Below are 26,113 nucleotides of genomic sequence, written 5' to 3' on the forward strand. Positions count from 1 at the left end.
CCATCAGTCTGCCAGCCTCACCATCAGTCTACCAGCTTCACCATCAGTCTGCCAGCCTCACCATCAGTCTACCAGCTTCACCATCAGTCTACCAGCCTCACCATCAGTCTGCCAGCCTCACCATCAGTCTGCCAGCCTCACCATCAGTCTACCAGCTTCACCATCAGTCTGCCAGCCTCACCATCAGTCTACCAGCCTCACCATCAGTCTGCCAGTCTCACCATCAGTCTACCAGCCTCACCATCAGTCTGCCAGCCTCACCATCAGTCTACCAGCCTCACCATCAGTCTGCCAGCCTCACCATCAGTCTACCAGCCTCACCATCAGTCTGCCAGCCTCACCGTCAGTCTGCCATCCTCACCATCAGTCTACCAGCCTCACCGTCAGTCTGCCAGCCTCACCATCAGTCTGCCAGCCTCACCATCAGTCTACCAGCCTCACCATCAGTCTGCCAGCTTCACCATCAGTCTGCCAGCCTCACCATCAGTCTACCAGCTTCATCATCAGTCTGCCAGCCTCACCATCAGTCTACCAGCTTCATCATCAGTCTGCCAGCCTCACCATCAGTCTACCAGCTTCACCATCAGTCTGCCAGCCTCACCATCAGTCTACCAGCTTCACCATCAGTCTGCCAGCCTCACCATCAGTCTACCAGCTTCACCATCAGTCTACCAGCTTCACCATCAGTCTGCCAGCCTCACCATCAGTCTGCCAGCCTCACCATCAGTCTACCAGCTTCACCATCAGTCTGCCAGCCTCACCATCAGTCTACCAGCCTCACCATCAGTCTACCAGCCTCACCATCAGTCTGCCAGCTTCACCATCAGTCTACCAGCCTCACCATCAGTCTGCCAGCCTCACCATCAGTCTACCAGCCTCACCATCAGTCTGCCAGCTTCACCATCAGTCTGCCAGCCTCACCATCAGTCTACCAGCTTCACCATCAGTCTACCAGCTTCACCATCAGTCTGCCAGCCTCACCATCAGTCTACCAGCCTCACCATCAGTCTGCCAGCCTCACCATCAGTCTACCAGCCTCACCATCAGTCTGCCAGCCTCACCATCAGTCTACCAGCTTTACCATCAGTCTGCCAGCCTCACCATCAGTCTACCAGCTTCACCATCAGTCTTCCAGCTTCACCATCAGTCTACCAGCCTCACCATCAGTCTGCCAGCCTCACCATCAGTCTGCCAGCCTCACCATCAGTCTACCAGCTTCACCATCAGTCTACCAGCCTCACCATCAGTCTGCCAGCCTCACCATCAGTCTACCAGCCTCACCATCAGTCTACCAGCTTCACCATCAGTCTACCAGCCTCACCATCAGTCTACCAGCCTCACCATTAGTCTACCAGCCTCACCATCAGTCTACCAGCCTCACCATCAGTCTGCCAGCCTCACCATCAGTCTGCCAGCCTCACCATCAGTCTGCCAGCCTCACCATCAGTCTACCAGCCTCACCATCAGTCTACCAGCTTCACCATCAGTCTGCCAGCCTCACCATCAGTCTGCCAGCCTCACCATCAGTCTACCAGCCTCACCATCAGTCTGCCTCCGTCCTAGCATCCGCTCTGCGGTCCAGGTGCTGCAGGGTGCAGTGGAGGGCTAGTGCCACCGTTGGGCGGGAGGCCAACTGGAGGCCGTGTCTGGAACCATGTGGTTGATGAGGGTGAGAACTCACTTTTCCAGGCACTTCATGACGACGGATGTGTTCCACTGGCCTGAAGTGGTTTAGGGTGGGTGTGTCTGGTCTTTTGGGGTCCTGGTAGTATGCTGGAGGTTTTGAAGATGTTAAAGATGTCAGTATACACACCAGCTAGTTGTTCACCACAGACCTTCAGTACTCGGGGAGACACTCCGTCGGGTCCCGCCACCTTGTGGGGGTTCACCTTCAGAGCCTTCAGGACCTGTGAGGGTGACCTGGACGGCAGAGTCCGTGGGGTCACAGGGTCTTTTGAGGGTGTGTCTGTATTGAGCCTGTCAAACCTGGTGTAGACGTTGTTCAGGCTCTCTGGGAGGGTGACCCCTGGGGGTCTGTGGTTGTTGTGGTCCTGTAGTCACTGACAGACTGGATTCCCGCCTGATTAATGAAGTGGTGCTTTTTCTGGGGGGAAACCAAAAGAACTCAAACGTGTCACATTGGTGTGGCAAGTGATTCTGAGGCTGCTTTAAAAATCTGGAGAGTCAAAGTCAGCTGGTTTCAGGATCCAGTGAGCGGGCCAGACCAGTGATAACGGCATGATTACTTGAATAAAGACTCTCCAGATATTTATATTCATCCTTTGTTTTAGTGCAAATCAAAAAAAAATTGTATTCAATATCTATTAAAAAGAACTCAAAAGGTTCAAATTGACCAATAAATACTGCAAAACCTCCAAGAACCACGTCCTTCTGCAGCTCTTCAATCTTTGTTGCTGTTGAAAAACCAGCAAATGACTCCACTTTGTCCTTAATTCAAATGAAGTATATATATATGTATATATATGTACATATATATATATATATATATGGACATTTTGAGCAAAAGACTGAAAAGAGAAGAGAAGTACAATTTCTACAGTGATGAGCGTTTATAAGTTTTTAAAAATTCCCTCTCACAATATGTTCATGCTAATCTAAACGTAAAGAAAAAGCATTTCGGGGTTGTTTGAATTTTGATGCCACTGGCTTGTTTTCTTTTTTTAACAGCCACTTTTATTGATCAAGTTGATGATTCAAACAGTGTCCAGAGTGATTGTCCAGGGGACACTTCCTCTCGGGGATTTGGCTGAAAGGCTCCTGCAGTGGTCAAACGCTGGAATTCACTGGCTGACATGTCGGGACTGTGACGGAGCGCCGGCGCAGAGGCAGGCCAGGTAATGGGGACACACCTTCCCCTCTCACTGCATGTTGCAGCAGGTATGACAGTTCAATGGAGAGAGGAACGAGGGAGAGGGAGAGAGAGAGAGAGAGAGAGAGAGAGAGAGAGGGGGGATGAAAATCAAATAGAGGGTAATATATGAGTTATAACAACAGCAGTCTTTTGCAGCTCCGTGTCTCTTCTCTGCTCTTCTGTGACGTCCAGCTGATGACTCGGTGAGTGTCTCTTTGTGGTTGTTTGTTTGTTGTTTTTCTTGTCTCTCAGCATTGCGGGTGTTGGTTTCTGTCTCTGACACCGAGGCTCCTGGAATCAGCTGATATGAAAAGCTTTTGATTGACTTCTTTTAGGGTTTTCATTGCTTCTTGTCCTGGGACTCATTGATCTGTGTTTGGAGAATTCCTATTTCTGGCAACAGCAACGTGGTTCTCTGTGCAGGTGTCATTCATTTAACACGCTAACATGTAGGTGACAACTCAACCAGTGCACTTCTGCCTTCACTCTTGGCGCTTTCTAGTTTCTGTGAGTTTTACCTTTGTTGGAAGAACAGGTGCGATGGCACCGGTATGTGCGTGAGTCACCGAGCACACAAACACACCTTCTGACTCAGGCAGGTCGTGTCGCCTTAATCTGCTGCAGGGACTGTGTGGGATTGTACCGAGGGCCATAAAACACACACACACATGTGGGACAGTTTCTGTGCTTTTCATCCAGAAACTGAAAAAAAAAAACAGCAACCAGCAGCACAAGACCCAGAAATAGAAAATACTTTTTGTGAGTTTTAATAAAGACTGGCTTCCTGTTTCAAACTCCCATTGTGCTTGATTGTTGAGCCACAGCACAATATAATACCGTTCGATTGTCTGCTGGAATCTAAAAGTGCCTTGCCAATGTGGTCCGACCAGCTTTTGTAAACACTTGTGTTCATGTTTGTAAAGCTGCGTCACTTTATCTGCACCAGTAGTAAAACATGGTACAAGATAATGTCATAACCACAACATTTATTTATCTTCTCTAAAGCTATGTTGTCTTTTTAACTCTTTATGAGGATTATTTTTCCTCTACCTGATAATATTTCTGTTTTTTTTTTAAATATCTGGAATTACTCAGAGAATTCCTGTCTGCACTATAGAGTAAGGGACAAAATTAAAATTGGTCAATAAAATAAATCCCACCTAATATTAACTTGTTAAATATTTAAAGATATAATTAAATTCATACAACTTGGTAATGTGCAATAATGTACGGTGGGCCGTAGCGTTTCAGAGCCAGACCTTCACTGGTCTGAGTCAATCCTCCCTCAATGACCTTTATATAGCTAAAAAAAACCTGTTATGCAGAAATGCAGTATAAAAAGCCTTTGCATCACAGACAGATTATTGTCGCCACAATGAATAACTTTACACATGAAAACAATCCAAGTTCACGTCTCTTCTCCGGCTGCAGCTTCACAACAGAGCTGCTGCTGTTCCTGAACCTTCTGGAGGTGGAGGAGACGAACGGCAGCTTTTAATGGTCTTGAAAATCATATAACTAGTATAATCCTGAATCCTGCCATGGAGTTTGTAGTGAGCGCTAGTAAATTGTACTGGACATGCTCCAGGAGAGCTGCGGTGCGTTCAATGACCTCCAGGAAAAGTCTGTGTTGAAAATTGTTTTGACAATAAATCTGCAACCAAATATTTGTATCTTCTCCTTTAGTCATTGTAGGATGATAAAACCGCTATTAAATAAGCACAACAAAATCTTTGTTGGTGCAGCTGCTACCGATGCAGCTAGCTAGCTGGAGAGTGACTCTCTGACGAGCCAATCAGAGGGCCTGAATACAGTGACGTCACGCTAGGCCTTCTAGAAGGCTCCGCCTCCTCAATATCAAAATCTGATTGGTTGAGGGAGCAGCGTGATCGACAGAATGAGAGAAGCTGTGAGGAGAAGAGGACACACCGTTTGGAATTATTTAACAAGTATTCATGGACAAAATATAATCAACATCAGTCTGTGACTCTGATGTTTTTCTGAGACCTGCAGAGAAGCCTTGAAGGCCTTGAAGGCCTTGAAGGCCTTCAAGGCCTGTTAATTTAAAAACAAACTAATGATCTTAATACGAGCCAGCAAACAAACCTACTTCACCAACCGCTTCAAAACTGCCTCTGGGGATCAAAAGAAACCTTGGAAGGTGTTGAACGAGATGCTGAATGGGTCGTTCTGCTAAAGGTCAGGAGCCTCAAAGCCTCAAAGGTGAAAACTGGCGGCTGCTGAGGCGAGGAGACGAGGACGAATGGAGGACGAAGCGTCTTCTGCTTCCTCCAACATGTTCCAGACGGGGTCACCGATGGCAGAACCACCTTCTGTGTCTTAGACTTAGACGTAGACTGTCTTTACTGTCATTGCAGGACATCACACAGTGAGGAAACTGGCAACCAGATGTCGTTGCTTAGCAACCGGTAAAAAAGGCATTAAAAAAAATGTATTTAAATATATTTTAAAAAGTAGTGCAAACAGTCAAACAGTTAAAATAAGGTGCATATGAACGTTAAATAAAAGAGCAGGATGAGAAATGGATAGATTAAAATTGAATAATTGCACAGTGTGATGTTATAATGTTATTTGGTATTTAGAAGCCTGATGGCCGGGAAAGAAGCTGTTCTTCAGTCTGTTTGTTCTGCAGCGGAGGCCAGGAGGGTGAACGGTCCATTCTGGGGGTGGGGGTGGTCAGAAAGGATCCGCTGAGCTCTGGTGAGGCAGCCTGTGTCTGCAATGTCCTTGTTGGGTGGTAGTGGAGTCCCAATGATCTTCTCCCTGTCCTCACCACACGCTGCAGAGACTTCCTGTCTGAGGCCTTGCAGTTCCCAGACCAGATGGAGATGCTGACGGTCAGCAGGCTCTCCATGGTTCCTCTGTAGAAGGTGGAGAGGATGGGAGGGGGGGGGGGGGGGGGGGGGGGGGGTGGAGGGGGGAGGGACACCCTTCTCATCCGTCGAAGGAAGTGCGGGCGCTGCTGGGCTTTCTTCACCAGGGACGTGGTGTGAAGTGTGAAGTGTCTTCTTCATCAATCACTGGGTTTGAAATGACGACGATGATGAAATCTGGTTAAATTCAGCCTCTTCGTCGTCAAAACTCCGATCCGCCATAATGTAAACACAACTTGGGCGTGTGCACAACTCGTGATGTCACATATTATCGTCTGCTCCTCCGGTCTGGTCAGAAACGGTTCACCGAGCAGCCAAACTGCTGTTTATCAGATATTTTCTCTCAGATTGCCGTGTCTTAACATTTGACCCTTCAGCCAGTTAGCAGGAAAATGTTCTAGAAGAGACACCAGAGTGTTTTGGAGGTTGGATTTTCATTTCACTAGGACTTTAAAGCTATCGTGAATGAAGCGTCTGGGCCACTTGCCTTCATAATTAATCTCCCGACAGTCTGGCATCGTTCCACAACAAGCTGAAGGTCTTCACATGCTCTCTGCAAGGCTCGTCTGCAGACCTTGTGCAGGTCGTGGGTCACATGACTGTGGCCATGCGCCACTCTGGGCTCACTTCCATACGCGTTCCAGAACGTACCGTAAAAGTCCATACCATTCCAGAACGTAACATAAAAATGCATAACATTCCAGAACGTACCGTAAAAATACATAACATTCCAGAACGTACCGTAAAAATACATAACATTCCAGAACGTAACGTAACGTAACATTCCATAACGTAACATTCCGTAACGTAACATTCCATAACGTAACATTCCAAAACGTAACATTCCGTAACGTAACATTCCATAACGTAACATTCCATAACGTAACGTAACGTAACGTAACGTAACGTAACGTAACGTAACATAACATTCCATAACGTAACGATCCGTAACATTCCAGAACGTAACATAACATAACGCAACATTCCAGAACGTAATGTAACAATCCATAACATTCCATAACATAACGTAACATTCCAGAACGTAACATTCCAGAACGTAACATAACGTTCCAGAACGTAACATTCCAGAACGTAACGTAACGTAACATTCCAGAACGTAACATTCCAGAACGTATCATCCCAGAACGTAATGTAACGTAACGTAACATTCCAGAACGTAACGTAACGTAACGTAACGTAACGTAACAATCCATAATGATCCCGAAAATATCTCTACTTCTGCTGCCCGACGTTCTCCACCTTTCCGAGAGTAGTTTAAGTTACATTTCAGGAGTTCTGAGCCGTCACGCTCTTTAGTTGCTTTTAATTTGTGATTGTTCAGACGTGGAGACGAAGGATCTCCTGTGCTGTCGCAGCACACAGGCCGTGCGCTCACAATTTTTAGGCCGCGCACACTCCAACGCAGTGTGGCGGCAGCGGATCCGACATAAAGGGGCGGATGACGATTTTGACGGCACGGCGCACGGCACAACCATACAGTATGTAAACTTAGGCCTATATTGATTCTGCCTACCATGTCAAAAGTACTCGAAAGAGTCGGCTACTCAAGGTTAGAGCATTATTTGAATAAACTCAATACACTGGTGCATTGTCAATATAGCCATCACAATATGGCTTCAGTAAAAACAGTAACACAAGTACGGCCACCCTCAATCTTACTGAGAAAATAAATGATGCATTTGAAAGAGGAGAAATTGGAACTGGAGTCTTTCTCAACCTCTCCAAGGCCTTTGATACCATCGACTTCTAGATACTGCTTGGGAAGCTGTCGCACTGCGGTGTCAGGGGCAGGGCTCTCCACTGCACCAGACACTATATTTATGGAAAACAGCAATACATAAATATAAATGGTGTCAATTCTGAAAAGGGAAACAGAATTTGGTGTTCCCCAGGGACTATTCTGGGACCTCTTTTGTTTATTATTTACATTAATGACTGTACATCGTTCTAGTGATATTCATAAAATACTGTTTGCTGATGACACAAATGTGTTTATGTCACATAAGAGCATGTATCAGCCTGAAAAGCTCCTGAATGAAGAACTCGATAAGGTAAATACTTGGTTTAAATGTAATAAATCATCATTAAATATTAGCAAGACCTTTCACATTATTTTCCACTCAAACAGTCATAAGTACAATAATCAGGTCACAAATATAAAAATAGATGGTATGGATATTAAAAAAAAGTTGATTCCATGAGACTCCTAGGAATCCATATAGATGAATTCAAACATTTTAAAAAACACATTACTGAACTAGTTAAAAATGGTCTGAAATTGTGGGCCTATTGTTTAAAATGAGACAGTTGGTCTCAATAGAAACACTTATCACTGTACAGATCATCTCTGTTTGAGCTTCACCGGAATCCTTGCAACTTTATCTGGAACAACACATACTCTACTTACACCACAAAACGTGTGACACGACAAAAGAAAGCTTTAAGAATCATTTCATGGTCGATGCTAAATTCTCCAACGATGCTCTCTTCCATAAATATGGTCTCTTAAAGCTTCCTGAAGCAAATCTTTATCACCATACATGCATTATGCATCAGGTTGTGAACAGATCAAATATTAGATGATGTGAACTCATTTCATTATACTATACATGACGAGCTCTCAGCTTCTTGGGAGTCCATTTTTTTCATGATTTTGCAAATTAACTGTACAATTCAAAATCTTGTGTTAAATATGTGAAATTGTGGGAAATAAGTGAAATTGATGCTGATGTCATGAGACTAGTAGTTGTTCTTATTGTTTATTCACTCACTTGTGTCACATTTCAATCAGTCACGTCATTCTCTCTCTTTCATATTAGGACTGCTTCACCGGTGACGACCACATCTGTTACTATGTCTTTAAACTCCTCAAACAGTTCAGTCATCCTGACCTCAACTCCATTTCAAGATTAACATCCACATCATAGAACATCTTTCTATGTAACTCAGGTTGCGTGAGGCTGAATTTAATGACTGAATCGTTAGATTGACCCACAATATAATAAAACAGCCGTGGGCACATTACAAATTAGAATTTTGTGAGAAATTATTTATGAGGCAAATACATTTCTTTTCATTTTCTGGGAAAGTAACTTCCTTACTGTTAATATGAACAACATGACTTTACCGTTCTAAGCAACCCAAACCCTAAGGAAGAGGCAGAATGAACAGTCTGCATGGCTCTGACCGGCCATGAGAGAAAGACACTAAATATCAGGCCTGTAATCACTGTGTCTGTGTTTGTACCTGACATGTCCCCTGGTGAGTACCTGCCCACCACTTCACAATATTACATGCATATTTATCGCATAATAATCCATAATTACTCTGCGTGTTTTTTTTAGAGATATAAAAAAACCAGTTCGTTTGTGGGTGTGATTGTTTAATTAGCCAGTGAGAGCATGGTGAAGCGCTGGCAGTCGACGTGCAGGGCGTGCTCGTCTCTCCACCGACCAGATATGTGGAGCAAGTGATGGCTTGTCACCTAAAAAAAAAAAAAGAACATTTGTTTTTTCAGTGGAATGAAATAGTTTGTACACATGTCATCTTGCTGGAGCCTTTGGATAAATGCAGCAACATTATCTGTTAAATGAACGTTATAATTATGACACAATTTGATCTCTGGATCAAGTCCAAAAGGGTTTTTACATAGATTCATAGAAGCAAACACTATGTAAAAGATCAAAGGACATCAAATGGTGATAAATCATCTTTATGTTTTGTTGACGTTCTTTCACAGATCACACGAAACCAAAAGCACTAATGCCATCGTCCATCTCTAAGAGTTTTAACTTGACTTTATCTCAGCCATGACACATTTATACCATTAAATTAAAAAAATCTCAAAATCAGTCACAGATATTTTCTATGCGTCGAGTTTGTAAAATACGTTTCTTTACCAGGATGTGAATACAAAGACATAGTTGTAGTTTCAAGGGATACATTGTTCATGAAAAATACAACTGCATCAGTTTGAGGGACCATATTCACATAAAGCGTATTGATATTAATGCTCATATTAATGTTTCTGTCTGATATCATTCACATTGACGTTGGAGGAGAGAGTTCAGGAATGAAGAGGTAAACACTGTGGGTACGTCCCTAAACCCTGACCCCCACTCCTTATCGATCTATCTGAACCCCTGGATCACATCACCGGGTTGAGGGAAGGAGGGAAGGAGGCTTCCTAGAGGAGTTTAGGAAAGTGTTAGGAGGCTTCCTAGAGGAGTTTAGGAAAGTGTTAGGAGGCTTCCTAGAGGAGTTTAGGGAAGGTGTTAGAGGCTTCCTAGAGGAGTTAAGGGAAGGTGTTAGAGGCTTCCTAGAGGAGTTTAGGGAAGGTGTTAGAGGCTTCCTAGAGGAGTTTAGGGAAGTGTTAGGAGGCTTCCTAGAGGAGTTTAGGGAAGGTGTTAGAGGCTTCCTAGAGGAGTTTAGGAAAGTGTTAGGAGGCTTCCTAGAGGAGTTAAGGGAAGGTGTTAGAGGCTTCCTAGAGGAGTTAAGGGAAGGTGTTAGAGGCTTCCTAGAGGAGTTAAGGGAAGGTGTTAGAGGCTTCCTAGAGGAGTTTAGGGAAGTGTTAGGAGGCTTCCTAGAGGAGTTTAGGGAAGGTGTTAGAGGCTTCCTAGAGGAGTTTAGGAAAGTGTTAGGAGGCTTCCTAGAGGAGTTAAGGGAAGGTGTTAGAGGCTTCCTAGAGGAGTTAAGGGAAGGTGTTAGAGGCTTCCTAGAGGAGTTAAGGGAAGGTGTTAGAGGCTTCCTAGAGGAGTTAAGGGAAGGTGTTAGAGGCTTCCTAGAGGAGTTAAGGGAAGGTGTTAGAGGCTTCCTAGAGGAGTTTAGGAAAGTGTTAGGAGGCTTCCTAGAGGAGTTTAGGAATGTGTTAGGAGGCTTCCTAGAGGAGTTAAGGGAAGGTGTTAGAGGCTTCCTAGAGGAGTTAAGGGAAGGTGTTAGAGGCTTCCTAGAGGAGTTTAGGGAAGGTGTTAGAGGCTTCCTAGAGGAGTTAAGGAAAGGTGTTAGAGGCTTCCTAGAGGAGTTTAGGGAAGGTGTTAGAGGCTTCCTAGAGGAGTTAAGGGAAGGTGTTAGAGGCTTCCTAGAGGAGTTAAGGAAAGGTGTTAGGAGGCTTCCTAGAGTTAAGGGAAGGTGTTAGAGGCTTCCTAGAGGAGTTTAGGGAAGGTGTTAGAGGCTTCCTAAAGGAGTTAAGGAAAGGTGTTAGGAGGCTTCCTAGAGTTAAGGGAAGGTGTTAGAGGCTTCCTAGAGGAGGTAAGGGAAGGTGTTAGAGGCTTCCTAGAGGAGTTTAGGGAAGGTGTTAGAGGCTTCCTAGAGGAGTTAAGGGAAGGTGTTAGAGGCTTCCTAGAGGAGTTTAGGGAAGGTGTTAGAGGCTTCCTAGAGGAGTTTAGGGAAGGTGTTAGAGGCTTCCTAGAGGAGTTAAGGGAAGGTGTTAGGAGACTTCCCAAAGGAGTTAAGCTGTGGTGAGGGAAGACAAACAAGTTTGTGAAAATGGACTATAAAAAGTACATTTGGGTTTTAGATGATTTAAAGTTGTTCCAGCAGATTATTACTTTGGTAACTTACATGATCTGCTGCTTTTCACTCATCCTGAGTTTCCCCGAACGCTCTGATGAGCCGGCCCTTTAAATGTTGTCACCGCAAGGAATTGTGGGGCAGCATGAGCTGGTCTCCTTTGGTAAAGGAAGCATCAGTGTTTCCTAGGCTAAAGGAAGCATCAATGTTTCCTAGGCTAAAGGAAGCTCTAAAGAAGGCATCAGTGTTTCCTAGGCTAAAGGAGGCTCTAAAGGAAGCATCAGTGTTTCCTAGGCTAAAGGAGGCTCTAAAGGAAGCATCAGTGTTTCCTAGGCTAAAGGAGGCTCTAAAGGAAGCAACCAGCCTCCTTTCCTTTGCTTATTGAGGATTCAGACAGTCCTCATCACGGCCGCAACACAAAACACTTGCGGGTTGCAGTGAAAGTTGATAGATCAGGAGTCAGGAGGGACTTTTGGAGTACACTTGTTTTGTTGGAGGAGCTGAAGCTGAAGCTAAAGCTAATAGCTTGGTGTTGAGGACAGGAGGAGAAAACAGCATTAATAACTCTCCAGATGTTTCCACAGATGCCACCAGAAATGAGCTCACTAAACCTTCAGTGGTTGGAACTAAATCATTTCATGAAGTTACCTGCTCTTTGCTAATTGAAAATAAACTCGGAACATGAAAAATGTTCCTGCAGCTTCACAACCCAAACCAATAAACCTCCAATGACCAGAAATATCAGGGATTTAATGAACAAACCAACATCATTCGTCGACTCCAGCTGACGCGATGAGCTGCAGCTGATGAAACTATTTACCAGAATAAAGAAATGTATTTAAGTCGACTGTTCTCACACAAGCCCTATTCATTTTGTACTCGATGTATTTTACTCCACCTATTTTTACTTTCTTGGCCTATATCATGAACGACACGTATATTTCCTATCATGGAAACATCACAGAGTTGTGACAGTGCAGTACGTGTTTCGTCATCACACTGCAGAACGAAGGGGAACGTAGTATAAAGGTGATTGCTCAAAACACTGACACACTCAGTGATTGCATGTCTGGTCTCGTCCTTCAGGAATTAAGAATCCCCGTTAAAACCGGCTACACTTGCACCACACACCTACGGCCTCCGACATGAAACTCCTAGCTGTCAAACCCACTGCAGTGCCAGAAGAAACATGCAGTCCTGTCAGTCAGACTCTGTGGAATCAGGACAAGATGAGACAACCTAGCAGGATGAAGCTTTATTCATCACTCACTCTGGACTCAGTTGTGTCACACCAGCACATGTAGGCAGAAAGAACCAGGTTCTAGTTCAGGACCGGTTCTTAAATGAGCACCGCCAAAGAACCGGTTCTTTTTCCACCGTTGACAGAGCCGAGTGAGAACCATATCATCACGTCACTGATACGTCACTGATCTCACTGATCTCACTGATTTCACTGATTTCACTGATAAGCTCTGACAGAAGAACCAGGAGATGGACTGCAACAGTGGTCTGGTCCTGGAACCAGGAACCAGGAGACAGACTGTAACAGTGGTTTGGTCCTGGAACCAGGAACCAGGAGACGGACTGTAACAGTGGTTTGGTCCAGGAACCAGGAACCAGGAGACGGACTGTAACAGTGGTTTGGTCCTGGAACCAGGAACCAGGAGACAGACTGTAACAGTGGTTTGGTCCTGGAACCAGGAACCAGCAGACGGACTGTAACAGTGGTTTGGTCCTGGAACCTGGAACCAGGAACCAGGAGACGGACTGTAACAGTGGCCTGGTCCAGGAACCAGGAACCAGTAGACGGACTGTAACAGTGGTCTGGTCCTGGAACCAGGAACCAGGAGACGGACTGTAACAGTGGTTTGGTCCTGGAACCAGGAACCAGGAGACGGACTGTAACAGTGGTTTGGTCCTGGAACCAGGAACCAGGAGACGGACTGTAACAGTGGTTTGGTCCTGGAACCAGGAGACGGACTGTAACAGTGGTTTGGTCCAGAAACCAGGAACCAGGAGACAGACTGTAACAGTGGTTTGGTCCTGGAACCAGGAACCAGGAGAGGGACTGTAACAGTGGTTTGGTCCAGAAACCAGGAACCAGGAGACAGACTGTAACAGTGGTTTGGTCCTGGAACCAGGAACCAGGAGACGGACTGTAACAGTGGTCTGGTCCAGAAACCAGGAACCAGGAGACAGACTGTAACAGTGGTTTGGTCCTGGAACCAGGAACCAGGAGACGGACTGTAACAGTGGTTTGGTCCTGGAACCAGGAACCAGGAGACAGACTGTAACAGTGGTTTGGTCCTGGAACCAGGAACCAGGAGACGGACTGTAACAGTGGCCTGGTCCAGGAACCAGGAACCAGGAACCAGGAGACAGACTGTAACAGTGGTTTGGTCCTGGAACCAGGAACCAGGAGAGGGACTGTAACAGTGGTTTGGTCCTGGAACCAGGAACCAGGAGAGGGACTGTAACAGTGGTTTGGTCCTGGAACCAGGAACCAGGAGACGGACTGTAACAGTGGTTTTTTAACGTGTGAAGATTAGAGTTTGTTGCCTGTTTAATTCATAAATACACCAAAAAAGCATGTATTTATGTATTTAGACTAAAAGCAGTGAGATGTGACTCAGCCAATCGCTGCAGTGCATCATCAACCTTTAAACGTACTACTTCCTGTTATTACCAGCACATTTTTCCTGGTGACTGGTAACTGACTGATAGTAATGAAACATGGAGGCTTCTGCAAAAAAAGTGACAGAATCAGTGATGCCTTGGCTTTAAACCACAACATCCAACATCTGGTTTTACTATGACGTCTCACGGTGAGTGCAGGATTGTTCCCTATTTGGTGTTTGAGCTGCCACTGATTCACATCCACCAAATCTTCTCCTCTGCCTAACATCGTTTTAAATAACATGTCAATGAAACAAGTTTTATAAATAGATTTATGAGGCTAAACAAAGTTGAGGTAACTTAAAATATAATAATATAGCCTAGTTTAGTTGGTGGAGTTTCTTTAACTGAGGTTGTAAGTCAAGTTACGTGAAGTTCAGTTGAATTAATATCTGTTGTGTTCAGTTACCATGGTAATAAAATGATCAGATCAGTTGAGACCTGAAGAGTCTCAGTCATCCTGACATCAGTTAACTCAGAACCGTTGAGTCAAGTTGAACTGTGGTAATCCCAGATGTTTTCTTAAAGATGGGATTAGATAAGAAATCTGATCATTGGTACTTCATTTACTGCACAATCAGGAAATTCATGGTCACCAGTTTATCAAATATATTTGAAAAAAGACAATAGTAAAAGACATGACATTTCGTTATAATGGTTATTATGATCATTTTAATGGGAATACTCTACAGTTTTGACTGTCATTGTTTACAAATGTCTGAATTTTGAGGGTGTCTGGTCTCGTCTATTTGTTGTTGATGAGTTTCCTCCCCTGTAGGGAACAACGATGCTCCACAACAGCTGTCCGTCGTCCATGAACTCGTCGTCCTCCACCGCGGGAAATGAGACCATTGTGGGAAATGAGACCATTGTGGACAATAAGGCTGCCACCACCATGGGCGCCCTCATCCTCAGCCTGGTGTTCCTGCTGGGCTTCCCTGGAAACATGTTCGTCATGTGGAGCATCCTGGCCCGCGCCCGGAAGCAGTCCATCACCACCCTCCTCATCCTCAACCTGGCCATCGCCGACGGCTCGCTGATGGCTCTCACCCCGTTCTTCGTCGTCTACCTGGTCTTGAAGCGCTGGATTATCGGGAACCTGATGTGCAAAGTTCTCTTCTACCTCTGCCTGGCCAACATGTACGCGTCCATCTACCTCATCATGCTGATGAGCGTCTACAGGCTGGTGGCCGTGCTGCGGCCGCAGCGCGTCAGCAAGCTGTCCGGCAGGAAGACGGTGCTGCCCGTCCTCGCCCTGGTCTGGCTGCTGGTCATGGTCGCATCACTTCCTGCTCTCATCTATCGGAAGGTGAAGTGCAAGGGCTCCATTCCTGTGTGCGATTCATTCCACGATCAGGACAATGACGTAAGTTGACACTGAACACAACACCACCAACTCATGGACGAGTATCAGGGCCACTGATGAAAAACAAACTCAGAGAGAGATATATTTTGTTCATGTCTCATCATTGGCCCCTGGATGTGAAATCCCATTCAATCACTTAATTCTCAGCTATATAGGGTTGCTTGCTGCTTATGTACACATGAAATTACACAGAATTTCTTTGATTAATATGAACACATTATTTAATGAGCACCCCGGGATCCATGTCTTTGTCCTTCGTACTCGACGAACTTCCACGACGGAACAACGCTGGAGCTGCACTGTGTCCTATTGTCCTGATGACTGTGTTTATGACCTAAAGCGTGTTTTCACCACTTCATTAAGAAGTGATGTATTTTGAAGCAGTCACCCGCGCTGGCATGTGGATGGACAGACTACGTAAAAAAGGAGGGTCTTTGTAGCCTCAGAATTTGTTCTTCTTCAGGCCCGAAGACTGTCTTGTTTGTCTCCTTCGAATCCGCACAGACAGGAAGCGACAATCTTTCTTCCCGGGAAGAGAGAAAAGGATACACAGTGAGTTAGAAACCTACAAACCTTGAGAATGGATTAACACAGGAGTTTATTACACAAGATAGAAGAAGTACCGGCCTTTACAAGAATATTCCCGGGTTCTGGAGCATTTCACTACGAATAGATCTTGCTCAGAACCACGTCCGCAGAGAGCGACAGAGAGAGAGAGAGAGAGAGAGTGAGAGTGAGAGAGAGAGTGAGCTCGCGCCGGAAATGCTGCCTCTTTCATAGTCTTCCGGTCAGTCTGCCCCTCCCAGTGGGTACAACTCAGTGGCTGTTTGAAGGGGCTGTTTGAGGGGGGGATGTTGTCTTACCGGTGAGCTTCACACAAACAAAGAGTCGCATTCAACCCCCATTGCATGTCAGCGGCCTTTCACACCCCGAGGCTTATCTGTAGATATTCATGACAAGCCAGGCCAGGCTGGCTCCGGTGACTTTTAACAAGACCTTCTGTCATCAACGACACTACAAACACAAAGGAGGTGGTGAATCTTGAAAGAATTGAAAACCCGGCTGCCTTCATCATCACATGACATTATGACTCTGGAGGCACCGATACCGACACCAGTATGGTTATCGGTGTCGGTGCCTCCTGAATCCGGACCACTGGGTTGATTCCACTCAAGACTGTTGGACCTTGTTGTCATTTTACACTCTGAGAGTGAACTTTCTGTGTGAAGATTCTTTCTGTGTTTATTTTATTCTGGAGTCCAGAATCCTGCATGTGAAGTGAGTTGGTGACCCTCAATGTCTCATGAGGAGTCAATGTGTGCAAATGCTACAACACTGAACTGTAAAGCTCTCCTTCAATTTGAGCTGGACTTGATTTCCTGACGTTGTAGACCTTGGTTGATTCGCTGTGAGCAACAAACCATGAGAGCTGAATAAAGGCTCCAGTGGGAATTCCACGTCTCCATAGAAACCAAACCACACATTATGGTTTGTTTGATCCATTTTATGTTTTACTCAGTAACGAGAGAGATTTTCATTGTAGTCAAGTAAAATACTCGGGTGAAAATGAACTTGAGTAAAGATAAAATCACCTTTTTCAAAAACTACATAAAAAATGACAAATGACAAAAAAGCTACACAATGAACAGTAACATGAGTAAATGTAACCAATTATTTGACACGTCTGCCTGAAAACACTGTCACTGCCGTACTTCTGTGTGGTGCCTTGCAGGTGGTGGTGCAATACACACTGGAGCTGGTGTTGGGCTTGCTGATCCCCTACACCGTCATCGTGGTCAGCTACATCTGTATCCTGCGGAAGATCCGGCAGACCAAGTTCAGACGTCGCATTCGCAGTGAGAAGTTAATCCTGGCCATCGTGTTGACGTTCTGCCTCTTCTGGCTGCCCTACCACATCACCAACATGGTGCAGGTCCGTTCCCCCAACGTCTGCTAGCCTCGTCTGGTGTGGTTATTATCTTGGTTATGACATGAAGAACTCGTGTGCTGCAGTCACTAACATAGTGATCTTGTGTTTCACTCAGGTCACATGGGCTGTGTGTCCTGAAGGTCCAATGAAGGACACGTAAGTCCATCTGCATACAATTATTAAAATAACAATGATAACCTTTGACATTTTTCCTCATCACTGGAGTAAATTGGGTAAATGTTGCGGTGCTGGTGTCACAGCAACCTATCAACTCTTTGAAGTATTGAAGGTCCCATATTATGAAAAACAGACTTTATAATGCTTTTCTAACATTATTATGCGTCCCTCCAGGGGGGGTCTTCCATTCCTGCCTGGAGAGCCGATGTCCTGCACGTTGTAGCTCCTCCCAGCTTCAACACTCAATCTAATGTTCATGTCACCATCAAGACCAATAACAGCCCCTTATTGTATTCAGGTGTGTTGCAACTGGGAGACAGTGAGACATGCAGGACACCGGCCCTCCAGGCCCGGCCTTGTAGACCCTGCCCTACCTGGCCTTGCTCCCATTTTTACCACTGTGTGTTAATACAGGCCATTCTGAGATTTGCCCTTTATCATGACATTGCAGGGAAACAAGCACTGCCTCTGGTACTGGACACTCATGTTGATCCTCCACAGGGAGATAAAAACATGGAAAGATTATTGATATACCAAGGAAATTCTGAATAATTTGAAAAACAGTAAGAGTCAGCCTTACAGTTGGCAGGAGCTCACGTTAGCTACTGGGTGGTAACTATCACTGAAGAGCCTGGAGCGATCCTGTTCTCTGGCCCGACACTGACAACCTGTTCTCTGGACCGACACTGACAACCTGTTCTCTGGACCGACACTAACAACCTGTTCTCTGGACCGACACTGACAACCTGTTCTCTGGACCGACACACTGACAACCTGTTCTCTGGACCGACACTGACAACCTGTTCTCTGGACCGACACTGACAACCTGTTCTCTGGACCGACACTAACAACCTGTTCTCTGGACTGACACTAACAACCTGTTCTCTGGACCGACACTGACAACCTTTTCTCTGGACCGACACTGACAACCTGTTCTCTGGACCAACACTGACAACCTGTTCTCTGGACCGACACTGACAACCTATTCTCTGGACCGACACTAACAACCTGTTCTCTGGACCGACACTGACAACCTGTTCTCTGGACCAACACTGACAACCTGTTCTCTGGACCGACACTGACAACCTGTTCTCTGGACCGACACTGACAACCTGTTCTCTGGACCGACACTAACAACCTGTTCTCTGGACTGACACTAACAACCTGTTCTCTGGACCGACACTGACAACCTTTTCTCTGGACCGACACTGACAACCTGTTCTCTGGACCAACACTGACAACCTGTTCTCTGGACCGACACTGACAACCTATTCTCTGGACCGACACTAACAACCTGTTCTCTGGACCGACACTGACAACCTGTTCTCTGGACCAACACTGACAACCTGTTCTCTGGACCGACACTAACAACCTGTTCTCTGGACCGACACTAACAACCTGTTCTCTGGACCGACACAAACAACCTGTTCTCTGGACCGACACACTGACAACCTGTTCTCTGGACTGACACACTGACAACCTGTTCTCTGGACCGACACTGACAACCTATTCTCTGGACCGACACTAACAACCTGTTCTCTGGACCAACACTGACAACCTGTTCTCTGGACCGACACTAACAACCTGTTCTCTGGACCGACACTAACAACCTGTTCTCTGGACCGACACTAACAACCTGTTCTCTGGACCGACACTGACAACCTGTTCTCTGGACCGACACACTAACAATCTGTTCTCTGGACCGACACACTAACAACCTGTTCTCTGGACCGACACTGACAACCTCTTCTCTGGACTGACACACTAACAACCTGTTCTCTGGACCGACACACTAACAACCTGTTCTCTGGACCGACACTGACAACCTGTTCTCTGGACCGACACACTAACAACCTGTTCTCTGGACCGACACACTAACAACCTGTTCTCTGGACCGACACTGACAACCTGTTCTCTGGACTGACACACTAACAACCTGTTCTCTGGACCGACACTGACAACCTGTTCTCTGGACTGACACACTGACAACCTGTTCTCTGGACCGACACACTAACAACCTGTTCTCTGGACCGACACACTGACAACCTGTTCTCTGGACCGACACACTAACAACCTGTTCTCTGGACTGACACACTAACAACCTGTTCTCTGGACCGACACACTGACAACCTGTTCTCTGGACTGACACACTGACAACCTGTTCTCTGGACCGACACACTAACAACCTGTTCTCTGGACCGACACACTGACAACCTGTTCTCTGGACTGACACACTGACAACCTGTTCTCTGGACTGACACACTGACAACCTGTTCTCTGGACCGACACACTGACAACCTGTTCTCTGGACCGACACACTAACAACCTGTTCTCTGGACCGACACACTAACAACCTGTTCTCTGGACTGACACTAACAACCTGTTCTCTGGACTGACACTAACAACCTGTTCTCTGGACCGACACTGACAACCTGTTCTCTGGACCGACACACTAACAACCTGTTCTCTGGACCGACACACTAACAACCTGTTCTCTGGACCGACACACTGACAACCTGTTCTCTGGACCGACACACTGACAACCTGTTCTCTGGACCGACACACTAACAACCTGTTCTCTGGACCGACACACTAACAACCTGTTCTCTGGACCAACACACTGACAACCTGTTCTCTGGACTGACACACTGACAACCTGTTCTCTGGACCGACACACTGACAACCTGTTCTCTGGACCGACACACTAACAACCTGTTCTCTGGACCGACACACTAACAACCTGTTCTCTGGACCGACACACTAACAACCTGTTCTCTGGACTGACACTAACAACCTGTTCTCTGGACTGACACTGACAACCTGTTCTCTGGACTGACACACTAACAACCTGTTCTCTGGACCGACACTGACAACCTGTTCTCTGGACCGACACACTAACAACCTGTTCTCTGGACCGACACACTAACAACCTGTTCTCTGGACCGACACACTGACAACCTGTTCTCTGGACCGACACACTGACAACCTGTTCTCTGGACCGACACACTAACAACCTGTTCTCTGGACCGACACACTAACAACCTGTTCTCTGGACCGACACACTGACAACCTGTTCTCTGGACTGACACACTGACAACCTGTTCTCTGGACTGACACACTGACAACCTGTTCTCTGGACCGACACACTAACAACCTGTTCTCTGGACCGACACACTAACAACCTGTTCTCTGGACTGACACTAACAACCTGTTCTCTGGACTGACACACTAACAACCTGTTCTCTGGACCGACACTGACAACCTGTTCTCTGGACCGACACACTAACAACCTGTTCTCTGGACCGACACACTAACAACCTGTTCTCTGGACTGACACACTGACAACCTGTTCTCTGGACTGACACACTGACAACCTGTTCTCTGGACCGACACACTGACAACCTGTTCTCTGGACTGACACACTAACAACCTGTTCTCTGGACCGACACACTAACAACCTGTTCTCTGGACCGACACACTGACAACCTGTTCTCTGGACTGACACACTGACAACCTGTTCTCTGGACCGACACACTAACAACCTGTTCTCTGGACCGACACACTGACAACCTGTTCTCTGGACCGACACACTGACAACCTGTTCTCTGGACCGACACACTAACAACCTGTTCTCTGGACCGACACATTGACAACCTGTTCTCTGGACTGACACACTGACAACCTGTTCTCTTGACCGACACTGACAACCTGTTCTCTGGACCGACACATTGACAACCTGTTCTCTGGACTGACACTCTGACAACCTGTTCTCTGGACCGACACACTAACAACCTGTTCTCTGGACCGACACACTGACAACCTGTTCTCTGGACCGACACACTGACAACCTGTTCTCAGCCGAGTTCAGCACAGGGACTTTTAGACTGGCTGAAATTCTGGACCAAGTCTGAATCTGGGGAAACAAATACACTTTGAATACAAAGTAGTTGAAGCTCTAACACCTGTGGAATTGCTGAAAAGCTTTATATGGGACTTTTAATACGTCTTCATTATTTGTATATCTTACATATACATATCTTGTGACTTTGCTACTTTACTTACTAAGTAATATTGAAGTTTAGAGCTAAAGAGGCTATATATGATACCAAAGGGACATTATTCAAGTTATATTGGAGTCCACAGTGTTTCTCCAGGTATGAGAAGTATACATTTGCTTGAGAGAGAAAGTGAGAGGCCACACTTGTTTGGACTAAAGTGTGCTGTAAGCAACATAAAGCAATCGTTCATGTAAAGGTTCAACATCTGTTTTTGACAAATATATAGTTCAGTATCCTAAAAGCTGAATGCCAAGTCTGTCCATGTGCTGGAGTGAGTAAATAGAGACGTGTGAGGCTGTACGGCTGGTGTGTGGATGGTGAATATGACTGAGAGCATAAAGCATCAAACTACTGCTGAAGCCGTGAACTAAACTCCACAAATCAGCCACTTTACCATTGATTTGACACATTTCAAAGCTATTACAGGAAAAGAAAATAAGCTTTGCAGCTCGTTCCATTTAATTTCTCAGCTGCTTTACAACATGTTGAAGTGTCTTTGGCCAAGTTGTACTATTCTGACTCTATTACACAAATCTCAACGAAATCTGGGTACAAATAGGTCATATTTAATCAGTGTCTCATCTACCTTTCAAATTAAAGTGCTCACTGGGATTTTTTTATTTATTTGCAACTATTCTGCCCCTGCTGGCTTAGCTCAGCATTTGCGCAGCATTAGCTCAACACTAGCTCAACATTAGCTCAGCATTAGCTCAACAGTAGCTCAGCATTAGTCCAGCATTAGCTCAGCATTAGCTCAGCATTAGCTCAGCGTTTGCTCAGCATTAGCCCAGCATTAGCCCAGCATGAGCTCAGCATTAGCTCAGTGTTAGCTCAGCATTTGCTCAACATTAGCTCAGCAATAGCTCAGCATTAGCTCAGCACTAGCTCAACATTAGCTCAGCTATAGCTCACCATTAGCTCAGCATTAGTCCAGCATGAGCTAAGCATTAGCTCAACATTAGCTCAGCATTAGCTCAGCATTAGCTCAGCATTATCTCAACACTAGCTCAGCATTAGCTCAGCGTTAGCTCAGCATTAGCTCAGCATTAACTCAGCATTAGCTCAACATTAGCTCAGCTATAGCTCACCATTAGCTCAAGATTAGCTCAGCATTAGTCCAGCATGAGCTAAGCATTAGCTCAACATTAGCTCAGCATTAGCTCAGCGTTAGCTCAGCATTAGCTCAGCATTATCTCAACATTAGCTCAGCATTAGCTCAGCGTTAGCTCAGCATTAGCTCAGCATTATCTCAACGTTAGCTCAGCATTAGCTCAGCGTTAGCTCAACATTAGCTCAGCATTAGCTCAGCATTATCTCAACGCTAGCTCAGCATTAGCTCAGCGTTAGCTCAGCATTAGCTCAGCAGATGGATGTTTCCCAGAAGAAAACCAGGATTCAGTGAGCAGCAATCACACCAAGAGGGGAAGTCAAGGAGCCTAAAACATGAGAGAGTGTGAGATTTCACAGTAAAACAGGAAACAGGAGAAAAATGACTCTTTTTGGGGTCAGAACATGTAAATCATGTAGCGGAAGGCGACTGAAGGTTCTCAACCACTGGAGGTCATTTACATAAAACCAGTTATCAACTGGAAGCAAACTGCAATTAACACCTTGATAATTACTGAGCACAAGCAGTAAACCACCAAAGTAATGGATCACGGGAGTAATAGATTACTAAAGTAATGCACCAAGTGTAAGTAATGCAGGTATCAAGTGTTAACTGTCTTAACTGTCAACTGCTGGGTGTCACAAATGGTTATTTACTAATCAACAATCATCGGTACTCAGTTACATACAATGTCTAACTTGTGGGAAGTAATTTACGATTCAACTTATTAATGAAATAAATCAGGGATTTATGAATTAATAATTGAAGGGAGGTTAAATTACTTCGGTGTAAAAATCACTGATCTATAAGTAATTTCGGCTGGATTGTTAATTAAAAAATGCTTTATTTATCAACAATCAGAGAAGTTGACCTTAATTAAGTAAAGCTGTGATTTACTTAATTAAGACAATGAAACCATTGGAAATGATTGGATTATTGATTAAATAAACTTGTGATTTGTTAATTAATAATACTGGATAATTAGATGCTGGATGCAAGAAAACCATTCAAACTATCAATGAATTAACATCATCGTTACTTAATCACAGAATCGGGGACCAGCTGAAGTTCGGATCTTAACCAAACATCAGTCTGAAAAGAAAAGTTCATTTAAATGAGTTAGGTTATGATTCCTGGGTGAAATGAGAACCACACTTTAAATGACACCGGGGAGGAAGGCTGAGGATGGATCCTGACTCACAACCAGCAGTCGTCACACAAACACACAACAACCACCAAGAGTCGCTCAGTTCAACTATCAAGAGTTTATTAACTGAATGTCTTTTCAGAAATCATCAATCTACCAATCACAGAACAAAAAGCCAACAAAATGTGTGTGTGTGTGTGAGAGAGAGAGAGAGAGAGAGAGAGAGAGAGAGAGAGAGAGAGAGAGAGAGAGAGAGAGAGAGAGAGAGAGAGAGAGAGAGAGAGAGAGAGAGAGAGAAGGGAACGAGTGTGCGACTGAGTGGGGAATGAGTGTAAAGACCGCTCACGTCCACCAGAGGGCGGTCGACGAGCCCTGACCCGCAGTGACTGAACGATGGATTTGACTTCAACGCAGCGTAGAAAATACTGCGCGAGCTTGATGGTGACGTTTATGGGGAAATGCACTAATATGCCAGCAGCTATCATATATGAATATAACCTTGGTCTAAAAACAGATTACATTTTATTTTTTATTTTTTTTATCACAGAAACATCACAAACACTACTCTCCGTGTGAAAATGTTTATAAGCCCAAAAATACTGTATATTCAGGCTGACTTCCAAGTATCACTATAAACACTTGAGAGAGAGAGAGAGAGAGAGAGAGAGAGAGAGAGAGAGAGAGAGAGAGAGGATGTCACTTCACACCATCCTGAATAAGTTCTTATATACTTTTATTGTCCCTGTCGGGATTTTCTTTTTTTTTTAATCAGCGTGTATTACATGTATTGGGTGTAATTTAAGTGTGTAATTGTGAAAACGATTAGATTTTTTTAGGGAGTTTAAAAATTTTTTATCTGCCTTGACATCAATATTTCAATAGGGTGTGATTTCAGTGTGACGGTGAATAAACAGCTGCAGTGAGTCCGTTAGAAAAGTGGCATGAGGAACCAGGGGTCACGTAGAACCAGAATGTGAGAGAGAGAGAGAAGCAGCTCAGTCAGTCCTCCAGCAGTCAGAAACTATGGCGGCGTCACGAGAAAACAAGGTTTCCTGGACGGGCTTTAACTGTAAAATGACATCTGAAGGCTAAAACATGAAACATTTGTTCTATTTGTTCACTCACAACTTTCTTGCGTCTCCAACCAACAGACTGGGTAAAATATGGCAGAGGAGCCGTGCCGTCACCTCGGCCGTCGCCTTCATCAGCAGCTGCGCCAACCCGGTGCTGTACTTCTTCGCAGGGAAGTCCTACATCCGCCGGGAGGGGCTGGCGTTCATGGCCCGCCTGTTTGAAGGCGCCGGGATCGACTCCGCCACCAGGAAGAGCCGGCAGAACAGCCAGAACAGCCGAGAGAAAGACAAAGAGGCCGAGGCCGTCATGCTCAAAGACAAAGATCAGGACTCGGCCACCAATTCCAGTTCAAACGTGGTCAAACAGGCGGTGAACAACGGCAAATAGAGGCGGCAGGCGGCGCCACGGTGGTGCTGGACACCGGAGTCCACTCAAGGCCTGGATGTCTCTCCCCCTCCGCCTGGAAACCACTGGAAATCTCTCCCCCTCCGCCTGGAAACCACTGGAAATCTCTCCCCCTCCGCCTGGAAACCACTGGAAATCTCTCCCCCTCCGCCTGGAAACCACTGGAAATCTCTCCCCCTCCGCCTGGAAACCACTGGAAATCTCTCCCCCTCCGCCTGGAAACCACTGGAAATCTCTCCCCCTCCGCCTGGAAACCACTGGAAATCTCTCCCCCTCCGCCTGGAAACCACTGGAAATCTCTCCCCCTCCGCCTGGAAACCACTGGAAATCTCTCCCCCTCCGCCTGGAAACCACTGGAAATCTCTCCCCCTCCGCCTGGAAACCACTGGAAATCTCTCCCCCTCCGCCTGGAAACCACTGGAAATCTCTCCCCCTCCATCTGGAAACCACTGGAAATCTCTCCCCCTCCGCCTGGAAACCACTGGAAATCTCTCCCCCTCCGCCTGGAAACCACTGGAAATCTCTCCCCCTCCACCTGGAAACCACTGGAAATCTCTCCCCCTCCGCCTGGAAACCACTGGAAATCTCTCCCCCTCCACCTGGAAACCACTGGAAATCTCTCCCCCTCCGCCTGGAAACCACTGGAAATCTCTCCCCCTCCGCCTGGAAACCACTGGAAATCTCTCCCCCTCCGCCTGGAAACCACTGGAAATCTCTCCCCCTCCACCTGGAAACCACTGGAAATCTCTCCCCCTCCGCCTGGAAACCACATCCTAGAACTGTGTCACCGCTGAAACCTGCAAATACTACATAATATTCAGTCGACACGTGACTGTTGCAAACCTGGAAACTGAAACTTTTCATTTGTTTATTTGTT

The 26,113-nt window shown here is 45.8% G+C and overlaps 1 protein-coding gene across 1 annotated transcript; it reads left to right on the forward strand.

Annotated features, from left to right (window-relative positions):
- The first annotated feature begins 2,939 nt into the window (after nt 1–2,939).
- LOC308146840 (leukotriene B4 receptor 1-like) lies at nt 2,940–25,500 on the forward strand. Its single transcript, XM_080518792.1, has 5 exons — nt 2,940–3,075; nt 14,750–15,337; nt 17,070–17,270; nt 17,383–17,423; nt 24,909–25,500. Exons 2-5 carry the CDS (start codon nt 14,759–14,761, stop codon nt 25,216–25,218), a joined length of 1,131 nt encoding a protein of 376 aa, XP_080374918.1. The 5' UTR covers nt 2,940–3,075; nt 14,750–14,758; the 3' UTR covers nt 25,219–25,500.
- The last annotated feature ends 613 nt before the right edge of the window (nt 25,501–26,113 follow it).

The sequence above is a fragment of the Blennius ocellaris genome (genome assembly GCF_963422515.1).
Source record: "Blennius ocellaris genome assembly, chromosome: 23".
In the NCBI taxonomy this organism is placed as follows: Eukaryota; Metazoa; Chordata; class Actinopteri; order Blenniiformes; family Blenniidae; genus Blennius; species Blennius ocellaris.

Coding starts and splice junctions, on each gene's coding strand:
- LOC308146840 (XM_080518792.1), top strand. CDS start 14,759: ATGCTCCACAACAGCTGTCCGTCGTCCATGAACTCGTCGTCCTCCACC. Junction 15,338..17,069: donor TCCACGATCAGGACAATGAC/GTAAGTTGACAC, acceptor GGTGCCTTGCAG/GTGGTGGTGCAATACACACT. Junction 17,271..17,382: donor ACATCACCAACATGGTGCAG/GTCCGTTCCCCC, acceptor TGTTTCACTCAG/GTCACATGGGCTGTGTGTCC.